General features: G+C 40.0%; 2 protein-coding genes and 1 long non-coding RNA gene across 6 annotated transcripts in view; 1 reads left to right on the forward strand and 2 right to left on the reverse strand.

Moving 5' to 3' along the window:
* EPRS1 (glutamyl-prolyl-tRNA synthetase 1) overlaps positions 1-6,986 on the reverse strand; it is a 42,329-nt gene extending 35,343 nt beyond the window's left edge. For both annotated transcript variants that reach the window (XM_065631233.1, XM_065631232.1), the window contains exons 1-2: positions 6,864-6,986; positions 4,209-4,293 (exon numbers count right to left, since the gene is read on the reverse strand). In XM_065631233.1, coding sequence (XP_065487305.1) covers positions 4,209-4,293; positions 6,864-6,909 — 131 coding nt within the window. In that variant the 5' untranslated portion in view covers positions 6,910-6,986. The remainder of the gene's footprint in view (positions 1-4,208; positions 4,294-6,863) is intronic.
* Positions 6,987-7,786: 800 nt separating this feature from the next.
* BPNT1 (3'(2'), 5'-bisphosphate nucleotidase 1) lies at positions 7,787-23,047 on the reverse strand. Of its 3 annotated transcripts, XM_065631334.1 has the most exons (10): positions 22,778-22,859; positions 19,366-19,490; positions 15,896-16,000; positions 15,578-15,685; positions 15,020-15,068; positions 13,929-14,020; positions 12,750-12,947; positions 11,796-11,901; positions 10,265-10,453; positions 7,787-8,006 (listed from the first exon to the last, which is right to left on the reverse strand). In XM_065631334.1, the coding sequence occupies exons 2-9, from the start codon at positions 19,480-19,482 to the stop codon at positions 10,305-10,307; spliced, it is 924 nt and encodes a 307-aa protein (XP_065487406.1). In that variant the 5' UTR covers positions 19,483-19,490; positions 22,778-22,859; the 3' UTR covers positions 7,787-8,006; positions 10,265-10,304. The 3 variants fall into 3 exon arrangements, with proteins under 3 accessions (XP_065487406.1, XP_065487408.1, XP_065487407.1); XM_065631336.1 differs by lacking the exon at positions 7,787-8,006 and having other exon boundaries at positions 9,065-10,453; positions 22,778-23,047; XM_065631335.1 differs by lacking the exons at positions 7,787-8,006; positions 19,366-19,490 and having other exon boundaries at positions 9,065-10,453; positions 22,778-22,861.
* Positions 8,174-22,526, forward strand: LOC135986851 (uncharacterized). The gene is made up of 4 exons (XR_010605933.1): positions 8,174-8,598; positions 12,495-12,652; positions 12,866-12,958; positions 22,409-22,526. It is a non-coding gene; the product is annotated as an uncharacterized LOC135986851 (long non-coding RNA).
* Positions 23,048-23,058: the final 11 nt, after the last annotated feature.

The following is a 23,058-nucleotide window of genomic DNA, read 5'->3' on the forward strand; positions in this document are numbered from 1 at the left end:
TTTTATTGTTTTCACTAGTTCACACTAAAACAAATACCCTTGATTACTCAAGCAAAACTGAATAAATATATGAAATGTGACTATGTAACTCTGAGTGCTTACCTCTGCTTTAAAAGTTGTTTATTTTCTTTGGAGAAAAAAAAAGGTCTACCCAAACACAGTGCTAAGTGGCCTCCTTTCTTTGAAAAAGTAACAAAACATTAAAGCTGCCTTTTGTAACTAGTGCCTGCTAACTCCAGGAGTAAGGAAGAATAACCATGGACAATGTAATGTTACAGGCAAATAGTATTTGTCTCTCAAAAGTGACATGAAACACCACATAATTAAATACCACAGCAAATAATCAAGAAGCAGAAGACAAGACGGTAGAAGGAAAAAACCAAAACAAAACAACCCACACAAAACAGAGAGAATCTCCAATTGTAATAAATCACTATGTGAATTAATTTGCAAAAAGCATTGCAGAATGTCTCTGTGCAGAGGTTAGATATGTCTAAGAGTAATACTACTCTGAGGTAAGCATGTGCTCACAACACAAAACAGAAAAGCTGTACTGCAGTTTGTTATCTGATAAGATGCAGATATACTAAAACACTCCATAATGCATCAGCATTTAGCTGAGTGGTTTGCTTAGGAGCTATTACCACATGAAGTTTTGAAGCTAAGGCTTCAAAAATAACCTGTAAAATAAAATTAATAATCTCAAACTAGCGATAAACTTTTCAGCTAACTATCTGACAGCAAAGTTTCTGCTACTTAGCTGAAAAGTTTGTCACCAGATTTTAACTGCACTTTCAAAATATAACCTAGAAAAATAGCAAACAAAATGTTCCCTCTAATTCAAGTCAAGTCATTAGAACTAATGGTTTCCAGAAAAAAAAAAAATCCAAGTCTGAAATATCCCAAGTGAATTTCAAGTCATGCTAAAATAATACAGCTTCAGCAGAATTGATGCCATGAAATCCATTTACCAAAAGCATTAGTTGGAATACGAGTTCAGCTGATGCTTCTCAAGTTACAGATACACTTTTAACAGACTTAAAATAGAGAATCAATTTTTTAAATGATTGTACAACTGAGCAAGAGAAAATGAATGCAATATTGATGTTTGGAATAACTTCTTAAACATAATCCAATGCCAGGTACAAGAGGACACCAACACAAAAAAATTTCCATTTGATGGTGCCATGATTCTAGATATTATCTGCACATAGCCGAAGTCCAGAAGAAGAGCTTTTGCTTTACATTTCTGATAATTTCTAGTACAGCTAAAATGAGTGGGTTTGCAACGCAGTGGCAAGAAGGCAAGGTAATATGAAATTATTTAATAAAATAAAATATTATTTCAAAGCTGAGAATCACCAAATCACAGAACAGTTTGGTCTGGAAGGGATCTCGAGATCATCCAGTCCAATCCTGCTGCTAAAGGAGGTTCACCCAGAGTAGATTGCAAAGGAACGTGTCCAAGCAGGTCTTGAATGTCTCCAGAGAAGGAGACTCCACAACTTCTGTGGGCAGCCTGTTCCAGTGCTCTGGCACCTTTGAAGTAGAGAAGTTTCTCCTCATATTCAGATAGAACTTCCTACGCTTCACTCTGTGCCCATCACTCCTTATCCTATCGTTGAGCACCACTGAAGAGAGTCTGGTCCCATCCTCTTGACATCCACCCTTGAGATATTTATAAACATCGATAAGATCCCCTCTCAGCCTTCTCTTCTCCAGGCTGAACAGACCCAGCTCTCACAGCCTTTCCTTGTACAGAAGACGATCCGGTCCCCTGACCAGTTTTGTAGCTCTCCACTGGACTCTCTCCAGTAGTTCCTTGTCTTTCTTGAACTGAGGAGCCCAGAACTGGACGCAGTACTCCAGATGCAGTCTCAACAGGGCAGAGAAGAGAGGAAGGAGAACCCCCCTTGACTCGCTGGTCACACTTTTCTTAATACACCCCAGGATACCATCAGACTTCTTGGCCACAAAGGCACACTGCTGGTTCATGGTTAACTTGTTTTCCACCAGGACTGCCAGATCCTTCTCCGCAATGCTGCTTTCCAGTAGGTCAACTCCCAGCTTGTACTGAGGCCTGGGGTTATTCCTCCCCAGGTGCAGGACTCTACACTTGCCTTTATCAAACTTAATTAGGTTGCTCTCCACCCAGCTCTCCACCCTGTCCAGGTCTCACTGGATGGCAGCACAGCCTTTTGGTGCATCAGCTACTCCTCCCAGTTCTGTAACATCAGCAAACTTGCTGAGGGTGCACTCCGTCTCTTTATCCAGGTCATTGACGAACAGGTTGAACAAGACTGGACCCAGGACCAACCCCCAGGGAACACTACTGGCTACAGACCTCCAACTAGACTGTGCACCACTGATCAGAACCCTCTCAGCTTTGCCATCCAGCCAGTTCTCAATCCATCTCACTGTCCACTCATCCAACCCACGCTTCCTGAGCTTGCCTGTGAGGGTGTTATGGGAGACAGCGTCAAGGTAGACATCATCCACCGCTCCCCACTCATCTGCCCAGCCAGTCACACCATCACAGAAGGCTATCGGATTGATCAAGCATGATTCCCCCTTGGTGAATGCGACTTATATTATTCCAAGATCATCCCCACGTGTCACAGGAGTGTTTATGTGCCTATATACCTTTTGGTATGTACATACACACACATGCTGCCTAAACTGAGAAAGAAAAATGAACCCAAAAACTGACTAAGACTACTTAAGGGGAAAACTCTCTCATCCAACTAAAAAATATCCAATTAACTCTGTTACATATGCTGTATCCCACATGTACAGAACACACACTGAAGATTATTTGTACTGTACCAATTAAATCCAAATACAACCTGCCACATTTCTCTTACTTCAATTCAAAAATTATAAATTCAATGCCATGAGTAGACACAGCAAAAGACAACATGTAAAATCAGAGATTACAGTAAGGAAAGAATTCATAGCTGAGTTCAAGTCTAACATTTTAAACAGAGAGCAATAACTGCAACCAGTACAACAATCATTATGACTGAAGACCGCGAATCATCCTGTGCTTTGAATTTTTTGCAGAAATATGTATATAGTGAGAAGCTCTTTCTCTGAGGTTAGAAGACAGTGGAAAAGCTCAGTCAGTGTTAATTTATGAGGATCAAGTCAGGATCTCTGCAACGCAACATAAAAATACTGTGGGTTTTTTTTTATAACCATCCTACAGACACGCAGGAATAGGAATTTATGGCAAATCGATGGCTGTAACAGCATCTTCTATGGAAATAGCTCACAAATTGCAAGTTTTTCAGGAAATCCATGAGCAGTAGACTTTTTCCCTGTTCTTTCAAAAACTATTACTATTCAAAACCAACACTTAATAATCACTAATTCCAAGCTCATCATAGTGTTCATAGACTGTAAGTTAGGACTGCAATGTTTATGGGTCAAAATATGCTCCTTACTGTAGATGCTAGACATCAGAGATTTCCACTAATATGTCAGTGGCACTTAAGCTATCAGGATATCTCCTCTTGATATATTCAGGTATCTTACCTGAGATGGAATCTAAGATGACAATGTAGCTTCCCCAAACTAACAGCATTAGTCCTGCATTTCTGATATACATATGATCCTACTCAGACCATAAAAAGCAACTTGAAAATATTTATTCTAATAGCAAAGTATTTTTAGAAGGACAGACAACAGACTTATACAAAGATTTCCAAGATTCTTTCTACAGGATGCAGACAGATACACTGGATAGCATGCCATAGTTAATTAGCACTTTTCTGAGATAACATCAAGCCTTCACTTAAATGCAGCAGTGAGCCCACAATAATGCCATAAAAACCTTTAAAATTCATTCCACAAGTCCAAGGAATCATCTATGCCAATTTTGCCTAACAGAAAACGGCCTTGCTTTTGATAATCCATGGCACCTCAAAAAGGCAAATACCTAAACAAAAAAGTGACTGGTACAGCATAAACAATTAGACCTAAGTGCATGCAAATAAGAATACTAGAGCTCTTTCCATAAAGATCAAGTTTAGGATATACTGTAAATGTTTTGTTTGTGCTACAAAGAGACATCAGTAATGCAGTGATGAATAAAACTGTACTCTTCTCTTCCTCCTACCTGAAAAGGTTACTGTCAATGTTACAACCACGTGATTTTTTTAAAACTGCTGACCCAAAGCTAGAAGGAGAGATGCAAAGTCACTTACTCAGACACACGGAGGATGGTTTCTGTGCCTTCTTCCACTGAAATTTCAACATCATTCTTCACATGCTCCAGTGTCAGCAGAGCGCCTTTAAAAGAAAACAGGAGAAAAAGATACTGAACTTTCTTCCAGGAAAACTATCTTTCGCAATAGCAAAAAAAAAGTTACATTTCTTATGAAATAGGACCAGGTGACAATAACTGGCTCCTTCAAGCAAGATTGCCCAGAGAAGAAATCAATGTTCAGCCTCACATACAAGAGGCCTCTTATTCTTGGCAATCCTTACAGCTTCAAATTGATCATGTCCAGAATACAGCAACCTGCAGTGAGCTCAGCAAGTGTCAGCAGCCATACATTTTGCTTCCTAAGAGTACTGCAAAAATTAGTCCTCTCTCCCAGCATATACAGAGAACATAATCGGATTGCTTTTGATTATTGAACGGTATAGTAACATACTCCATCCCATCCCTGACATATACAAAGGAGATCAATTACTGCATATATCAGTACTTTCTGAACATAGATGAGACTATTTTTAACCTGTTTTAATGTTTATGAAAAGATTAGCAATTCAAAACCAAGAACGTCTACCCATGTAAAAGTGCAGGAAGGGTTTTCAGACTAAGTAGTTCACCAGTGACAGTAAAGGATGGCCTCTGGAAATAAAAGAATTATTGAAGTTTTTAGGCTACTTTATCAACTGCAAGACAGCTTTGCCCTTACTCAAAGTGGCTTGATGCAAACCTGCTCTGATCTTGATGCTCTAGAGCATGACACACTAGCTCAAATAAAGCACCGAGCTAACTCGGCTGTATTTCTGGATTGGCTCTGGTCCAGATTCAGCCTGCTGAGCATAAGTAGAGGAGCTTGGGTTCTTTTGCTTTGCTCAGAAGCACATACGAAGACAGCAAGCTTTTGCATAGGCAAATATTACTTAAATGAAACTAGCCAAAGGACTATACTCTAGGTCTTGAAAGACATCTAACCTGTTACAGTCTTCATAGTGTGCCATGCACTTTATCTTCCCTAGGACAATGCACAGACTCCCCAAGGCAGATGATGTTGTAAGCTATTAATATACTGGCCTAAATACAAAGCACTGGAGCTAGGAATTCCCTAGGTCTCACCTCTGCTCAGCTGCAAACCCTTCTTGTGGCATTAAGCTTTTATCAACAGTAAGCCAAGGTTCTTCTTCTCATCCCTCAGTTATCCATCTGTGAAAGTCAGGATGGCACCGCTTATGCAATATGTTTGTAAGACATGGAAGTCCTTTAATAATGTGCAAGGAAATGCTTTGAAAATAACAAGTATTATGCACACCAAGGCATGTAATTAATACTAATGACTAAAAGCTACTACACTTTTCCCAGCACACAGCCATGATGAATAGTGCAAAGTAGGAATGAGTAGCTTGAGTGTGCTTGTCTTCTTAATATAAATGTTTACCAAAGTGTTTCATCTGTAATATGTAATATTTCTGACATAATTATGCAATCTCTTGAACTAAATCTCTTGTACCACTTGCCAGGCTGTATCAAGAGAAGAAATCCTCCAAAGCCCCTAAGTCCACGTTAATCACAACTCATATCGTATCATGTCTTTTCTAGCAAATCAGTATAATCCAGTATCATGAGAAATGTTATTTAAAACGTATGTGCTATTATACCTTATATCAGTAGTCATGCAAGTTGTATTCAACTCTGAAATGCATTTGGGCACAACAGCATGAAAAAGAAATGAATATACTAAGATGAAGAACAGGAAGAGAATGTATTTTGAATAATTGTAACAAAATGAAGAAACAGTATGGAACACATACAAAAGGCTGTTTCCAGATGGCAGAAAGCATAATGAAAGATGTCCTCATATTTTTAAAGGTAAAATAACATCAAAGGACAGCGAGCAACCGAGAAAGCAAGATTTTGCTGTGCAACTTCGAGCTAGTTCCCCAGACAAGCCGAATTTTAGCAGCGTATTAGAACCGACAACTAAAAAGACCAGCAATCGGGCAGAGCCCGCCAACAAGCAATCCGAATTAGGGCTGCCTTGAAAACTCAGCCTCACCGTGCTAAGTCACCCGAGGGGGGGTCTACCTATGACTCAGTTTCTCTAGCGTGAACGGCGCTCACTGCCGGCAGCTGTCACCGCTGCCCCAACAGCCACCTCAAAAGCAACCCCAGGGCGGCGGGGCCAGCGCTGCCCGATCCCTGCGGCCCGGGCCCGGGCAGGCGCGGCGCAGCAGCCGCTGTGGAGCCCGACACGCGGCCGGGCTCGCGGGCCGGCGCCTCCTCAGCACCTCAGGTGCCGGCGGGACCCCGCGGGGGCCTGTCCCTGGCGGCGACACGGGCCCCTCAGCGCCGGCCTGCCCGCCGGGGACCGGCCCCGGGAGAGGGGGGTCGTTGAGGGGGTTCGCCCCGGGGACCCGCCGGCCGCCCGTGCCCAGGCCACAGCAGGCACACGGCGCCGGCCCGCAGTAGGAAGGGCGGGCGGACACGGGCCCCCCTTCCCCGCGCCGTCCCCGCATGCGAGGACATGATGCAACACGGCGGCCACGCGCCCCGGGCACGGCCCGGCCCGGCGGGCGGCGAGGGAACAGCGTCCCTCTGGGACCCCCGGGGAGGAAGGCGGGGGACAAGGCAAGGGCCGGCCCGCACTTACCGAGCGGGGGGCTCCCCGCGTTAACGCTGAAGCTCAGCGCCGCCATCCCCACCGCCGGAACCAAAGGAGAGGGCGGGCCGCCCGGCGGCGCCAGCTCGGCAAGGGCCGGCTCACAGGCCCCGCCCCCCGGCGCGGGGCGGGGCCGCGCCCTGTACTTCCGGCGGGAGGCGGTCGGGGGCGGCGTGTGTGGGGTGGCGGGCGGTTCGCCGTGGCCGGTTGCCGCTGGTTGGCCTCTGTGGGGGCTTCCGCGGCCGGGGTGGGGCCGCCGCTTTTCGGCCACAGCCTGAAATCCGCCGGGAGGAGGCGGTGAGGCGGGCGGTGATTAGCGGGCGGTGCGCAGGGCTTTCCCGGCCTGTGCCCGGCGGGGGCTGCGCTGCCCCTGGGCGCCCCGGCGGCCTCACTGGGGCCGGGTGCTGGGGAGCGGCGGCTGGTGTCGGGGCCTCTCCCCTCACAGCTGCTCCGGTGCTTGGGCAGAGCCGTCCCGAGAGCTTTGCAGGTGTCAAGTGTGAAAACGCTCGAGTTAGGTGTCTGGTAACAGCTGTAGAGACAGCTTCAATGCCTTTTCTTTATATAATTATACAGATAAATAGTGCAACACGTACCAACTTGCTTGAGTACAGCGGTTTAAGCTATCTGCTTTTGTAGAATGTTACTTGTCACATTCCTTACAAACACACATTTTGCAGTGGGTCAAACTAGGCTTGAGATGAATTACAAAAATTCTGTGTCAGCAGTTTTTTACAGGAGGCACTCAAGTTCACACTGTTACAAGGACAATGCAGTGTCATGGTGCTGGCTTTTTCTTTTTTTTCTTTTTTTTTTTTTTTTCTCCAGCCTATTTTACAGATTGTACCATGGCACCTAGTGTGCCAGCGGAGAAACTCTCAAATGCTTGATTGGTGGCCCAGAGCTGTTTTGTGCAGTAGGCGTAGTGGTATAGCCAGAGCATGACTGCACCTTTTGTGCTGGCTTTTATCCCTGCTTCCTGCTGCTGGATTTTATCTCAGCTTTTCCTTAATATTTTCCTGTCTTAAGAGTTTTACAGTTTCTTGTAAGCATGGAAAGTGCTTCCATACATAGGCGCTTTTACACATCCTGTAAAAGCTGGTGTAAACCATGTGTCTTCTGCTCCCATGGGGGTAACTGTAAATAAGCAGAGAGTTAAATTGCAGCAGAATTAGAAAGGGGCTTATGCTGAGGAAATTTTCAAACATATAGCAAATTTCAGATAAAAATATAGAGACATAGATGAAGATTACTAAGTGGGTTCTGTACTTCACCTTGTATTTTAATGATTAAATGGCAAGCCTTATTAAGCCAGGTTTTGTGTTGTCCAAGTCGTTCTATATTTTATCTTAATGTGTTTTGCAAATTTACATGCAGATTTTGGTGTGAATACTAAAGTATGCATACCTAAGAATTCTACTGAAGATAAACCTGAGAATTATGTATAATTGAGGGAGTGAGGTGAGATCGATCTTGTACTTGCTGTGTGGTTCAAACTTCAGTCACAACCAATATGTGGAATGATTAAACTTACAATGGGTCAAAATATGAAGAAGGCTCTAATTAAAGCAGGCTGAATCTGTCTTGCGTGCTCTTATTAGTCATGTGCTTGAGAAAGGAGAAGGCAAGCTATAGAGGAAAGGATTAGAAGCATGTGTTGTTCCTATATATGCAGCTTTAATCCAATGTCACGATAGCATTACGGACTGGCTGATGATGATACAATGAGGTAAGTGATAATTTTGTGCACTGAATATTAAGATGATTTTTGGACTGTGGTGGTGTGATTAGCAGTATAATAATGTTGCGTTAAGATGATTAAATTAGCAGAAGTTAAGTCCCATGCAAGGCAGCTAGGTTGAACTCCTGAGTGATGCAAATAACCTCAAGTCAGTACTGTAAGCCTGATCATGCTCAATGGCCAGCCTGGCACACAGATTCACGAATAGTATAATACATACTCTAAGTCTGAGCGCATTAACATTGAATTCACACAATAAGATTCACGAATAGTGCAGGCCAGTCACAATAATTGAATCTAGGCGCTGTACAGAATCACAAATAGTATAATATAATCTACACACTGCACAGATTCACGAATAGTATAACGTATACTATAGGTCTGGGTGCATTCAATGAGAAATTCTCATGACTAGATCCACAAATAATGAGGTTTATTAAAGCAACAGGTGCAGGTTCTTTTAGATGCTGTTGATAAATACACTATCTACAAAAACACACTTTAGTTGCAAAAACACACTTTAGTTGAAATAATGTTAGTTTTAAGAAGTAAGTATTGGTACCATATATATATATAAAAAATTCTAAGATGACTATGGAGCTCTATTAATGTGATTACAAATACAATCTTGATGTCTAAACTTGGTATAACTAAGCACAAATCCTACCCAAGAGTGTCCTCCTGAGGGCAGGGAAGATAGGCTCAGCCTGTCAACTGGTCCCAAAAGTCCTATTAAGCTGTTCCCTTCACTCCTGAGCAATGGTGTCTTTCTCCCACCCTTCCTCTGTTGTTAGGGTATTTTATACTATTTTCTATGTTTAGGTGGAGCTTGAGTGACTCTAGTCACACATACCTTTGTTACTGATTGGTTTGGAAATCCTCGCTTCAATTTTTAAGGTAAAAACCTCACTACATGTGCTTGAAGGTAGGCTGGAGGCAGGTATCCTTTGAGATGGAGGTGTGTTTTCATATTATAATGAGCAACATTCATCCATCAGACAAATTTCTGGCTCAGTAACTAGCATTTTGGATGGAAATGAACATTTATCCTTTAATTGACAGCAGCTATACCTTATCTTTAAAACTAACATCTACCAACACTAGCATTCTACCATCCTGTTCTGGTACCTGTGCCTTCTTAACAGGGCCTGGCCATGATACCTTCATATCACTCACCCCCTGCCCCGCCTCGTGTCTTTTAATTGATACTACACTGAGCTTCCTCAGGCACTACCAATTAAGAATGCAGGCCAGGTGTGTGGGGGGGTGAAATCATATACAGCAGCTTTCTTCCCCACTGCGCAGCTGCCTTATATGCTGAAGATGTGGGTACAGCTTTATTCTCAATAAGTGTATCCTTGATAATTAGTTTCAATAATTTGCCCTTTCAGTAATTATGCCACAATTAAGTACAGTCATACCACATGAGGAATGAATACTCCCAAAGAATTTCAAAAACTACTGTTGAAGAAATGTTACTGGTTTGGATGTTGTCTTCTAAATACAGCAAGACAATCTGATCCCTTATATACCTAGAGATTCTGTAGGTAATTTTGAAATTATTGAACACCTTAATGTAAGAATTCAATTCAGATTCTATACAACAAAATTCCAAGCTCAGTTATCTTCTTTCTTTCTTTTTCTCCAAGCTCACTTTCTCAGCCTTGCAGGCCAAATGAAGACGCTTCACTGATTTAAGGCACAAGAGATTGTTTAACAGCGTTAGGAATACGACTGGCGTAATAGTCATAATTTCTCAAAGTGGCAAGGACCCCAGCTGAATTCATGTGTTTCACTTCCTTGTTATACTGAAATGAATTTCCATGGATATCAGTTATCTTGCCTGGAAAAAAAAAAAAAAAATTCTAGCAAATGGGAGTTGTGGAGAGATATTCTATTTTATTAGTACAGGTGATATAACAAAAAGCCCCCGTCTTTGGCATACACATGCTGTCTTCAGATGTGAAATACCTTTGCTCCCAGTATAAGTGCAACAGTTTTTTATTGGCTGAAATAAAATAACTAATTGTTTTATTTTCTTTCAGGAATACTTAAATTCACTGTGTTTCAGGAAAACAACATCTTTCTCTTATGGATTAATTAAAATGCTTCCTGAGTAGTTTTTACATTGGCGGTTGACAAGAAGGAAAGAACGATCTTTAGTTCAAGTAAAAGCCAGAGTCTGTACAACAAACTCTTAATGTAATATAGAAGCATCCCAGCTGGTTTTAAATGAGTTTCTAGAAATCACTTGACAAGAGCAACACAGATCTTTATGCAAGCTAATTTAACCACGAGATACCTACATAACAAGGAAGCTAAATACAGCCCTGTGCTGCCCCAGATTGGTTGGTTTTCTTGTGCTAACCTGTTTAAAGCTAGCCCAGTTATCAACAGTAGAGACTGCGGAGAAGTTAAATAAGGTCATTATGAAGCCTTTTATCCTTGCTTGACAGAATTTAGGAGATCAAAGCCCACGATTTTACCGTATGGTGGTAGGTCTATCAACGTGAACGGTAGAAAAAGTATAATAATAATAATAAAAAATTCAAATTCTTGTCAGTGAGACTTCTCATAACTTTTGTAACCATTTACCCTCTAGAAAGGTAAAGTGGCTTATGTTGGCTGGAGACCACTAATTTTACTGAATTGCATGAATGACTCAATTCTGGAGTTTGTACATCTGAGGAACAACTGTATGATTTGGCCTACTTTGGTTGTTTTAAATAATTCAACATCCACATATTACATAATACGTTACTAATAATAAACTACTATATCCAGTTAGTAGGACAGTGTGATTTTGCTGTGAAATAGTAGCCAAGAGTAAAAAAGCCATTTGCTTTGAAAATGTTGAAATTACTATACCCAAAATTTTGGATTTTGGCTTTTCAACTGTTTCACAGTTATTGACTGTATTAGTCCAGGGCAAAACAGATCATCTCATGCTTTCCAGAGCATAATTTTCTGCTCCTTTGGAATTACTGTTGATTTCAAAAGGCTCAAACTCCTAGTGAATTGTGACTATTTAAAAATATATACATACTGCCATTTTTCTTTCCAAAGACATGTTTGGAAAGTTTTTTGTTTTGTTCGTTGTTGGGTTTTTTTTCCTATTAAAATATAAATAACTTTAAATTGATGCAGTTTCACTTATTTTGGAATTTTGAATGCTATTAACTTACCTCCCACAGCATGTAGAATAGCTTCAGGTGCACATGTATCCCATTTCTTGCATCCAGGACTGGCAAACACATAAGCAGATGCCTTGCCTTCTATAAGTTGAATGATCTGTTATGAAGAGAAAGTCGCAATCATTGCAAAGGATCTAGGCATTTAGAAACAGGTAAAAGTAACACCAGGAAACAGGCATTAGATCACTGTCAGAAAAGGAACACCAGCCATTTCTAATCAAATAAATTATATTAAGGTTTAGAACGCTATACTGTATTACCATTCTGCATCACCTATTTTTGATCATTAGAAATACAGTCTATAGGATGAAAATCTGGGTTTAGTTTCAGAAAAAAACAAGAATTCCTGTCTTGTGGAAGTACTACAAAAATAAAGTGGAAACTATCTCCATGTTGTCTTGGTGCCATTTTGGGCCTCGCATTTGTTGGAGGAAGGAGATTGGTGGGTCTGTTTTTGACAACCATGACAAAACTAAGCTTTCAAAACTATAGCAAATGAGTATTCTGTGTATGCAGAGAAGGTTTCCAAAGGAAATATCAGTTTACTTCTGGTTTTATCCTTTGGTATGTGCTTCTAGATAGTTGGAACGAAAACCATCTTAACATGGACAGGAAGAAATGCCTAACAATTATGATTAAATTGTATTCCCATTTAGTCATTCTGGTCTTATTTTTTATTTTCTTCTCTAGAAACAGAATATTGGGGAAGATGGACCTCAGCCATGGCCAGTATGGCCATGGTTACAAACAAACCTGTACCAAATTCTGACTCTCTGCCCTCCAGCAGCCTGAATGCTAAGAAAGAAGTGCTGGGGAAGGAGGACAAAGTCTCCGCTACATTCATGCAAGTAAGCAAATTATTTCTTTAAAAATTATTTTTCTTTTCCCAAAAGTAATAAGGTTTCTTTGTCCCCACAAAAAATGAAAGATTTGGAGTTTTCATACCTTGTTTCCTGCCCCTCCAACTCTGATGACACTGTCAGGGTTCAGGGCGCTGATGCAATCATTTACCAGGGTACTGCTGTGAGAACGGGTGGTAACAATGATGTGTTTCCCAGCAGGTGCTTCTGTGAGCTGAAATCCAAAGGCACCCATGCCCAGGACCCCCCAGATTGTCCTGCCCAACACAGCATCAGCTCCTGCCTAGAAAAAAGGTACACAGCTCCAGGTGATGGCTAACCATACAGATCAACATTTAAAGCACAAATGGAGAGAAGTACCTAGAAAAACTTTGCTTATTAAGGAGTATAATATTAATCCTGAGATATACATTTAAACAGTGGCACTTAAAAAGAACTACCCTAGAGCCCTGAGTGAGAAATTGGCTTTCTTTCCCTCTAAAGCAATGATATCATTTACTATTTTCTTATCTGTGACATTGTGGTGATGCATTATGTCTTGCCTCTAATGACTGGCAAATTAATATTTGTGTATTTCTCTACTTCAGGCACAATCCGTAACTGAAGATATTGTTACTGTTATTTTATATATTTCATCATAGATATCACCTAGAACATATAGAATCAGCTGATGATATGCATTACATCAGATTTTTCTTTAAATTCTAATGTGTCATTAATCAGACTGCTTCCTGAGCTTTTTCAACCCCTCACAGATAGTACTGAAATAATGTCCAAACGTGTAAATGCCTGTAGGTTGGACTTACACCTGAAACCCGGTCTGACGCACTCTAACTCAGCTGTCAGTGACAGCTATGCTTGGTTTATTTAGGGCTGCAGATTTCTGGCAGTTACCATGCATCACAAATGTGCCTATTGCATGGATTTACTAAAGAATTTCTAGCAAAGACTGCAAAAATAACAATCTGTACTTGTTTTACAATATGTACTTTGTATGTACTGTAGTAATATGTACAGTACATATGTAATATATGCTGAATTAGTGCATTACACAAGCCTCAGGATTCAGTGTGGCTGTTAGTAGGTCCCCGAGATTCAGTTCCTGGAAACCAACACTCAAAATTGTATATATTTAATAAAAACACCACCACCTTATATTACAACATTAACTTCACTACACACTGCTTTTCAGTTGAGAGTGTGCTAACTAGCAGTGGCTTAGAAGTGACAATTAGAAATCATCTAATGCTTGTAAACAAATTACCTCATAGTTGTAGTATGGCTGGTTAATAACTCCTGCTATTGCTTTGCCTCCATAAGCAATTCCAATTAGAACTGTTACATGGTCAAGGAGACCTGTACAGAAATAATATCAATGTAGTCATGCTTGAAAAAGTATATATATATAAAATTAACCTTCAATAAAAGTCCACAAATCAGTATGCAGGGTGGTATCTTAACAATGCAAATACTAATAATGATTTTTCAGGTGTAATAGGTTGGTTGATATAATTTTTTTAGTCATTCAGCCTTGAGGTCTGCAAAAAAAATTCCCTGGATAGAATTCTCTTAATATAACTATATTATAATTAATATATAATGAGAAGTTTAAAGAGACAACTAAATAGCAGTATATTATATTCTTCTATAATTATGGTGTGAATTCTTTAATGGTATTCAAAACTAGCAATTTGTTGACAGCTGTACATCTCTTTCCCTGAAAAGGGGAAAAAAAAAATCTACCTAAAAGATTTTACATTAATCAACCAAAAGATGCAGCAAGAGGCTAAAATGAGGTTTCAGTGTATTGGTTTTGGGAGGTTTTTCTTTTTCTTTTTTTTTTTCTCCTTCATTTTAGGGTTTATTTCAAATTAGGCTTTGCTGAAAACATTTTCTTCCCATAACTGAAGAATTATGAGTTAGGGGAAGATGTTTATTTTGAACGAGCTACAAATACCGATGTGGTATTTGGGTGGTTTGAAGAGGAGAACGTAAATATAATTGAGCATATTCTTGTGTAAATGGGCGATTTAGTCCCTCAATTCAAAGTATATGTGAAATTGTAAGTTTGACTAGAAAGTGAGACAACCCGCCAGCAATCAAAGGTAGCCCTTTGCTCCCTGAAATGATGAAAACAGGTGCACACTCAGTAGCCCATCGGGAATATTCAATACCGGTTAGAACTGAATGGAATGATTAAACAATTCCATAGACCTCAAAAAGTACAGAAACAACATCAGCCTTACGAAACAATATTGTATGTAAATTATATCATAAGACTATCTACAGGTACATGCTGCTTGATTACATTGCTATAACTTTTTTTGAGTCAGCAGAATTAAAAGAGAGGCCAACCTTCAGTGTACTCCTTGGTTCCATCCAAGGGATCAACCCATATTACAAGCTTTAAAAACAAAAAAATAAGGAAAATTAACAAATACAAATCATGCAAATTACCACACAAAGTATATATTTTAATGTAATGCTTTTATTTCCTTACAGTAAGGAAATAAAAGGTTCAAATTTTTAACATTATGACTGAAGCCTACAATAGTATTTTACACAAAAAAGCTTAACAACTGACTGGAATTTCCCAGTAAACATCTTAATGGAGGTATGAAAGCTTAATCTGAACATGGAAATGACATTACTTTCTCATGTCCAAAGTAGATTCCTTCCAAATAAAACTGCGTTACAAGTTGTAAGAAGCAAATTTCCATTTCCCATTATTGCACACAGAGATATGCAGCATTTCCAGCTCTGGAGATGTGATTCTCATGCCATTTCAGTTTTCAAACCAAAAAAGAAAAATCAGCAACATTGAAATAACCTTTTTTCTTAATACATTCTTAGCTGAAATCAGTAAGTAATAGGGACAGTGCGTAACATGAAGACATATGTATAGCACATTACCTCTTCCTCTTTAATTCCTGTGTACTGAGCAGGACAAGTTTTCTTCAGTATTTCTTCAGAGTGACCATCTTCTATTAATTCCTCATTTACCTCATCAGGGGGCAGGTCCTAACAAAAGGATTCTCAAAATTATTACAAAAATGTGTTGGACTCACCTTGATTTGCCTTAGAACTGTGGATCTGCTTGCAGTGGAAAGATGAAATAGGATGGAAATGATTTTTTTTTTAACCAGATCATTTCCTAAAACCTGACAAAGCAAATTCCACTGCAAGTTACAGTAAGTTAAATTGTTAGTATGAAATCAATTTGGTACTTACTTCTTCTCCTATGATTGTCACCTTGGGAAACTTCCGTGCCAGGGAAGCACAAATGCTCATTTGTACCAGTCGGTCAGCTTTGGTCTGCAAGTCATTGGCTCCGGTCTATCAAAGGAAGGACAGGATTTTGTGCATTCCAAAATAACAATAATAACAAAAAAAAACCCAGTTCAATATGGCCAATACAACCAGGTTCATATGTCACTCTAAATATCTACCTTGTAATGAAAAAAGTCTAATTTGATAAATTATCAATCTAATAAGTGATCTTGAGAGAGGCAGGCTAAAAAATGAACAAAGCAGAGTTTCCCTGTACACCCCAGAGCTAAGATACACTGGTTTGATATCAGAACAATATTTATGTGCTGTGTTCTTCTCATAGAATCACAGAACAGTTTGGGTTGGAAGGGACCTTCAGAGGTCATCTAGTCCAACCCCCCTGCAATGAGCAGGGACATCTTCAACCAGATCAGGTTGCTCAGAGCCCCGTCCAGCCTGGCCTGGAATGTCTCCAGGGATGGGGCATCCACCACCTCTCTGGGCAACCTGGGCCAGTGTTTCAACACCCTCATTGTAAAACATTTCTTCCTCATGTCTAGCCTGAATCTCCGCTCTTTTAGTTTAAAACCATTACCCCTTGTCCTGTCGCAAGAGGCCCTGCTAAAAAGTCTGTCCCCATCAATTGCACTGGTGCAATTGTACTGAATATAAAGTCTAGCAGAGAAAGACCAAGGAGGGCCAGAAGCTAAACAGGGAAATTGAACTGGACAGTAACACCCATACATTTTTTCCAGCAAAAATATTAGAGAGAAAACAGTGGATTTGGTGTCTCAAGATCATATGAAACAATGACTGAAAGCCTTCTCAAAAGATGTAGCCAAACACAGGTTGCCAGATGAGTTACAGTAATTTCTTCTTAAACATGAATAGCCTACTATATACTAGAAGTGGGTAATTTATTAATGCTTTCTTGCCTTGATCTTCATGTATCTATGAACAGAGGAGTCCTTTAGGTTCAGAGACAAACTCCCAGTAAGAAATACTTATGATAGTGCAGGAATTAAGCAAACAAGTTCATCCAAGGATTTACATCTTAGTTGAATCAAACAAAAATTGTATTTTATCTGCTTTTATCTTATTTGGTGACAACATGAAAATTGTTTTATTCAGCTACAGGAAATAGCCATAGGAATGGAATATTCCATTTAGAATCATGTTATGGGTTAATTTTTACATGCTCAAAACCTAGTCTGTCCCTTATCCAATTGCTTACTTTCATGAAACCTGGTATTTTTCTTTGAAATTTCCCTCTCATCCCCTAATAAATTTGGTCAAATTTAGCACTGACTTTAGATTTGGCAACATCAAGTTATTGCAGAGAATGTCCTTTGTTCCAGGACACCAACCTAATAAGACAGTATAAAGTAGTTCTTCAAAACTGTCATCAATAATGTAAGAATCGCTGGACAAAATATCTACCTATCAATTGTGGAGATGGGGGAGGAGTAAAAACAATTTTAAAAGGCAATATAAAGCAAATAAAAAAGCAATATAAATGGAGAACTTGGAGTTGACTGGGGAAAAGAAAACTCTGGAGATCAGGAGAGGGAGGAGCGGAGCTAGCCAAAAATTTAACTGTCCTTGAACTATTTTTCCTCATCTAGATAAATGGATGGGAGGTCAATTGTGTTGAGGGAAAAGGTAGAACACTGTCTTCCTCGCTTTTCTAACACTTTCAATAAGGCCAGTTGGACTTAATCTTGATGTTTGGTAACTGCAGGAAGAGGAGGAATGGTGAGAAGGAGCACTTTCTGCTCTCATGCACCTCTTCCCTCCGGACTGTAAAGCAGAGGTACAGATGGGTTCTCTTCCATTCTCTCACTTTCCTCACCAGCCACCTTTGACAAGAAGCTTGCGGGAATTCTGAGATTGCTAGTCCCGCAAATAGGAACCTCTTCTGTTGGTCATTGTTTTGACCTAATTTTGTGTGTTTGTAGTATTTGTTTAAACAACAACAAAAAAGTATAACAAGTCTTATTTAGAACCAATATCACCTGTTACTTTTGATCATTTTTGTTATACGGCATTTACAATTACGTACTTAATAGGTTACAAAGCTTAAAATGTGTTCATTTGTGCTTTTTTTAATATTAGAAAATGACAACGATTGAGCAATGCATTTCCAATGTACTGGGAAATAATATTAACATACCTGCATTATTTTAAAGTGAAACTTTAATTAAACAGATAAAAGCCAGCATGTACTTTAAGTTAAAATTACCTTAACCTTTCTGGACTCTTAAAAAATAGGCTTAATGAAACTTGCTTATATATTTAAAATTAACTGGTTAATCAAACAAAGTACAGACAGTGCTCCCTTTGTACCTCTGGACACAAGTATTTTAAGGCTTTCTTGTAGTGCAGCTGATTAGTTTTCCCAACACCCTAAAAGCAGGTTATGTGGGAAAGTATATTCTACTTATATGTCTGAGAATCCTACTATGTATCCAAGTACTTTTGAAAACACAGATAATTGCTCTCCATTTTTTAAAATTCTTTTTCCCCTCATACATCTGAATTTAATTGCTTAGAAAAAAGGGAATAAGAAACTTGGAAATGTTTCCTTGGTGTTGAATATAACTGACCAAATGGGGAAAAAGGGAACTTTCTTTTTGCATCCACTGTCTGAACTGACAATAAAAGTCATAAAGGATCAGGCTTCTCTTCACAACTGGCTGAAAGGGCTTACTTTTAGAAAAATGTAAATACCAGCAATTACTTCAATGTAAAGGCCAAAAATAATATACACACTTAATGCAGTCCATAATCTTGTGAAAATAGCTGTAAAGCTAGAATTAACTTTTAAAGTTAATTCCACCTGTTCTATTACTGTAGTCAAAACTAAGATGCTGGCTTATCAGTGCAGCTTACTAACTTACAGCAAATTAAGAACCTTCATGCAGATGATTGTAGTTTCATTTCTATTTAGAATTAAACGTGAAGCTCCAAATTAAGTTTGAAAACTGTGATTTACAATAAAATCTAAGGTTCTTTTTTGTTTTATGAAACTAAACACTGATTTATCCTAATCCAAAATTAATCGTGGGCACAGTACTTCAAGCTGTACTACTGGTGTTAGAACATAGATAGGGGAAATAATGGGAAAGGTACATTATGAATTCTGCCATGCTGTCCAAAGCTTTTGTTTTGTGAGGGGAATTGGGACAAAATTATGGTGTGTTTCTTTTAAGTGTCTGAACCTTCTTTAGAAATACTGGTCAAAAGACACTTCTCCAGTGTCTTTTAATCCTTTAATAGGGAATATTTCTTTTATCAGAGAAGTGAGGTTGAGCAACTTCCATGGACTGTATTTCCTTCCCTAGTTGCTGATCTTCAAAATTACCACTTGGACCGGTATCTAACTCAGCATTAATAAGAGCAATTAAACTGGAACAAAGTAAAAGTAATACCTTTTCCACTATCCCCAGATCTCCTGCAGCCATTACATTTCTTACAATTGTTGCAGCTTTTTCCGCAACAGAATATGCAGAGGCGACCACACGCATGAGTAGAGCTGGAGAAGCCATGCTGAATGCTGCAAAGAAACAAAAAGCAAACCTGTACATTTCTCTCTTCAAGAGAAGACAAGAAGGAAAATATTTTACATAGCATCCCAAACGGATACAGTTTATTTAAGCTGAGTAGGAAGGGGAAAGTGGATTACTGCCAGTGAGTAGTAATGAAGTGAGCTTTGACTTTCTTAAAAGTACAACTAACACAAACACAGTGAAATAAAGCTATTTTAGATGAGATTTTTCAAATGTTCATGCTGTCTCTGACAGTAAACCTAGTTCTCTTCATTAAAATAAAATATGGCATTAAAGAACAGCAGCAGAAACTCTTAATCATAAAAATTAAGAAAAATTGTAGTCCACACACAGTATTCGTTTCGTACATTTTGAACATAAGTTCATTTTTTTTCAAAACCGAACCTACAGACTTGGTTTGTGCCTGGACTCAAGTACAAGGCTACCAGACAGGATGACAAGAGCAACTTTACTTACTATTTTTATTTGCATAAATATAATATAAACTTTTGCAGATGGTCTAACTGTGGACACAAAATAGGCTAATGATATGGAGACACTGCAAACACTGCGCTTGTATGTGGAAGCCTGTTCATCTAAATTTTACTGTCCTTTCTGTATTTCCTTAACTTCTCTTCATTTCTTTGAGGAAATCTATTGCATCTTCCTTCCTCCCCTCAACACCTCAAGTCCCTTCATTCTTTGTGTTGTATCATCTTTACGTCCATTCCCCAGAACACTTCAGTGCAATTCACGGTCCCTTCAGTTCCCAAATAGAAGAATAATCATCACTCTCACAGTCATCCATTCCTCCCAGCTTTTCTCTACCTCAGAAAAAAGAAGTATTGATAACCATGCTGCATCCTTTAAACAGAGCTAATGGCTTTTTATTTTCTCCTGAGTTTTTTCTATCTGTGTACATTACATGCTTTTTGGGTTGGGCTTGCATGTATGATATACTTCCAAGTAAACACTTGAGCAGAGAGAGAGAAAAAAAAATACTGAGGAACTCATTAATCACCACATAGATGATTAAATATTAGGCTTCCCTCACAATCCATATTTGCAGCAAGTGTTGCATAAGCGGCAATAGGTTGTTATATGATACCTTTCCTTTCTTACTTGAGAAATCTACTTAGTAAATTATAATATAATGAGGTGATAAGGCTAGCTACTGTAGATTGTATTGATGTGACCTCAAGTTCATGTCTGTTTACAGCAAGCAGCAATGTTAGACATAACAAAATCCCAAATGTAGCTGCTTAAGAGCTTTTTCAGCATTTTACAAACACTCTACAGGTATCTAAAGGTCCGAAGATCTCTGAAGCTAAAAGGGTAGAGTGATCGTCTACATATATTGAAAAAGCGCAGTTGCTACTGTTAATTATTATCTACTGCTTATGGATAGGGGCAAAGTGCTCTGGAGTCCTGTAAAACAGCCAAGGTCCATGCCCAAAGCACACGTGCTATCTTGGACTGGTAACAACAGTTACAGAGGAAATTTGGCAACACCACCCGTGGCACAAAGCAGCTCTCAAGCCACTGAAAGTTGTAGATCAAATATGTGCCATAACAAATGGGAAGACAGATACTATTTTAAGTATATACCATCATGTGAAGCAAGTTAACAGGAAGGAAAATTGAATGTAGTAAATTCCATACTGAAAATATCTGGAAAATGAGTACTTCTGAGAAGGACTACAAAAATTAGCATATTCGCTGGGAAGTTTGAGTTAAAGAACTGGGCTCAGAAGAAGATAATTAAGATTTTATGCTCAGCTTCTCATTCTTTATCTGACCTTTTAGTGCACATTTGATCCTGCTTTGTAAAATGAGGTTAAAACTTACTTAATTGTTTTAAAGGCTTGATTTATTTAATGTTTTCATCAAGTTTCAAAAGACTCAGAAAAGAATACAGAAATACTATCTTACGTTCTTGAAGCTTAACCCAAGGTGTCTCTTGGGCACATTTTTCTTGGGCATTCTTAAGGCAAACAAGTCTACTTTCTGTAGTGAACCTATACCTGAAATCTCTAAGCAAACCTTAAAATCAAAATATTCTTATGAAAAACAAGATTTATTAAGAGAAACTGAAATGGGAGGTTTAACATTCCCTTCCCCCAATATGGAATCAATGAAATGCAAAGTATGTTATTACTGCAAAAGGTGCCCTAGATTTTTACAGGGCTGTATCTCCTGTGTGGCACATTTTCTGGTGTTTTGGGGCTTTTTGGTTGGAAAAGCATGTGTGCTAGCTGGCCATAAGTTTCTCATCGCTATAATTTTCTGATCTCAGCTAGTTTATTTCTAAGTTTACGGCACATTCTTTCTGATGAGGGCAATGTCTAAGGCATACTTCCACAATACATTCAAGAATATATTGCTTGCTCAGGACAAACAAGTTTGACTCTTACAAAAACTGTACAGTTTACAAAGACTGCACAGCAACTATCCCTCAAATTAAATTTGCATAAAATTTTCAAAACTTGTCCTTCAAAGACCATATGTCCTTTCTCCTAGCCTAGCAACCACATTGTTGAATATAGCGGTTTCAACCTGGCAAACCAGCCTGCTTTGGTACCTAGAAGAAACTTCTTCACAGTGAGGGTGCCAGAACACTGGAACAGGCTGCCCAGGGAGGTTGTGGAGTCTCCTTCTCTGGAGACATTCAAACCCGCCTGGACACCTTCCTGTGTAACCTCATCTGGGTGTTCCTGCTCCGGTGGGGGGATTGGACTGGATGATGTTTCAAGGTCCCTTCCAATCCCTAACATTCTGTGATTCTGTGATACTAAAATAAATGAGTTCTCTAGTTCTTGTTACACGTTTTAACTTTGCAATATTTAAGTATTACAGGATGGCTACACGTAATTTATCAGAACAAGTCGCTGTCTCAGTATCTTTTCTACAAACATCTATTTTCCAGATTTATCATTTCACCCGACAAAAGGGGAAAACGGTCCGCACGCACAGCACACCTTTACGGCTTCTTCTTCTGGCCTCTTCAAAGCCCAGGCGACTAGAGCTCCCTATTTCTTTACAATAAACTTTGACTCACACTTGGTAAAAGGTTGGGTTTTTTTTTCTGCGTAACGCAAGGACGCAGCGTTTTCCCCGGCAGGGTGGGAACGCTCGGGTTCCACTGCGGGTCACCCGCAGGCTTCCAGCGGGAAACGGGTTGTGCCACCTCATTTCACCGACGTGCTCTGAAGCCTATTGAGTTCGTATTAAGGAACGATGCCCGAGGGGAGCCGGGTGCCCGTAGAGCCCCCCGTGCTGTTCCGCGGCGACTCACCGGCTCCCGCCGCGCTCGGCCCCTGCCGCTCCCCTCCGCCGCTCCCCGGAGCTCTGGGACGGCCGGGAGCCCTTCCGACCGCTCCCTCTCCCAAGCGATGAAGCGGCCCAAGTCCGCGCTCCGCCGCAGCCGGGAGTTCCCTGCCCGCCCCCGCGGCCTCCGCGCCGGCTCCCTCAGGGGCGCGCCGTCGCCTTGACAAAATAAGCTCGGAACGCCCCAAACCCTTCCGGCTCCGGGGAGGGCCGAAGCGTTCCCCTGTTCCCCCGCCCTGCCCGTGGGGT

The sequence above is a fragment of the Caloenas nicobarica genome, chromosome 3, assembly GCF_036013445.1.
Source record: "Caloenas nicobarica isolate bCalNic1 chromosome 3, bCalNic1.hap1, whole genome shotgun sequence".
NCBI classification, from domain to species: Eukaryota; Metazoa; Chordata; class Aves; order Columbiformes; family Columbidae; genus Caloenas; species Caloenas nicobarica.

What these genes read in the sequence shown, in the direction of transcription:
- BPNT1 (XM_065631334.1), bottom strand. Translation starts at nt 19,482, where the DNA reads ATGGCTTCTCCAGCTCTACTCATGCGTGTGGTCGCCTCTGCATATTCT. An exon ending in TTGGAGGGGCAGGAAACAAG is followed by an intron (nt 11,902 to 12,749) that starts GTATGAAAACTC and finishes TCTTCATAACAG; the next exon opens with ATCATTCAACTTATAGAAGG. An exon ending in TATTCTACATGCTGTGGGAG is followed by an intron (nt 10,454 to 11,795) that starts GTAAGTTAATAG and finishes TTTTTTTTCCAG; the next exon opens with GCAAGATAACTGATATCCAT.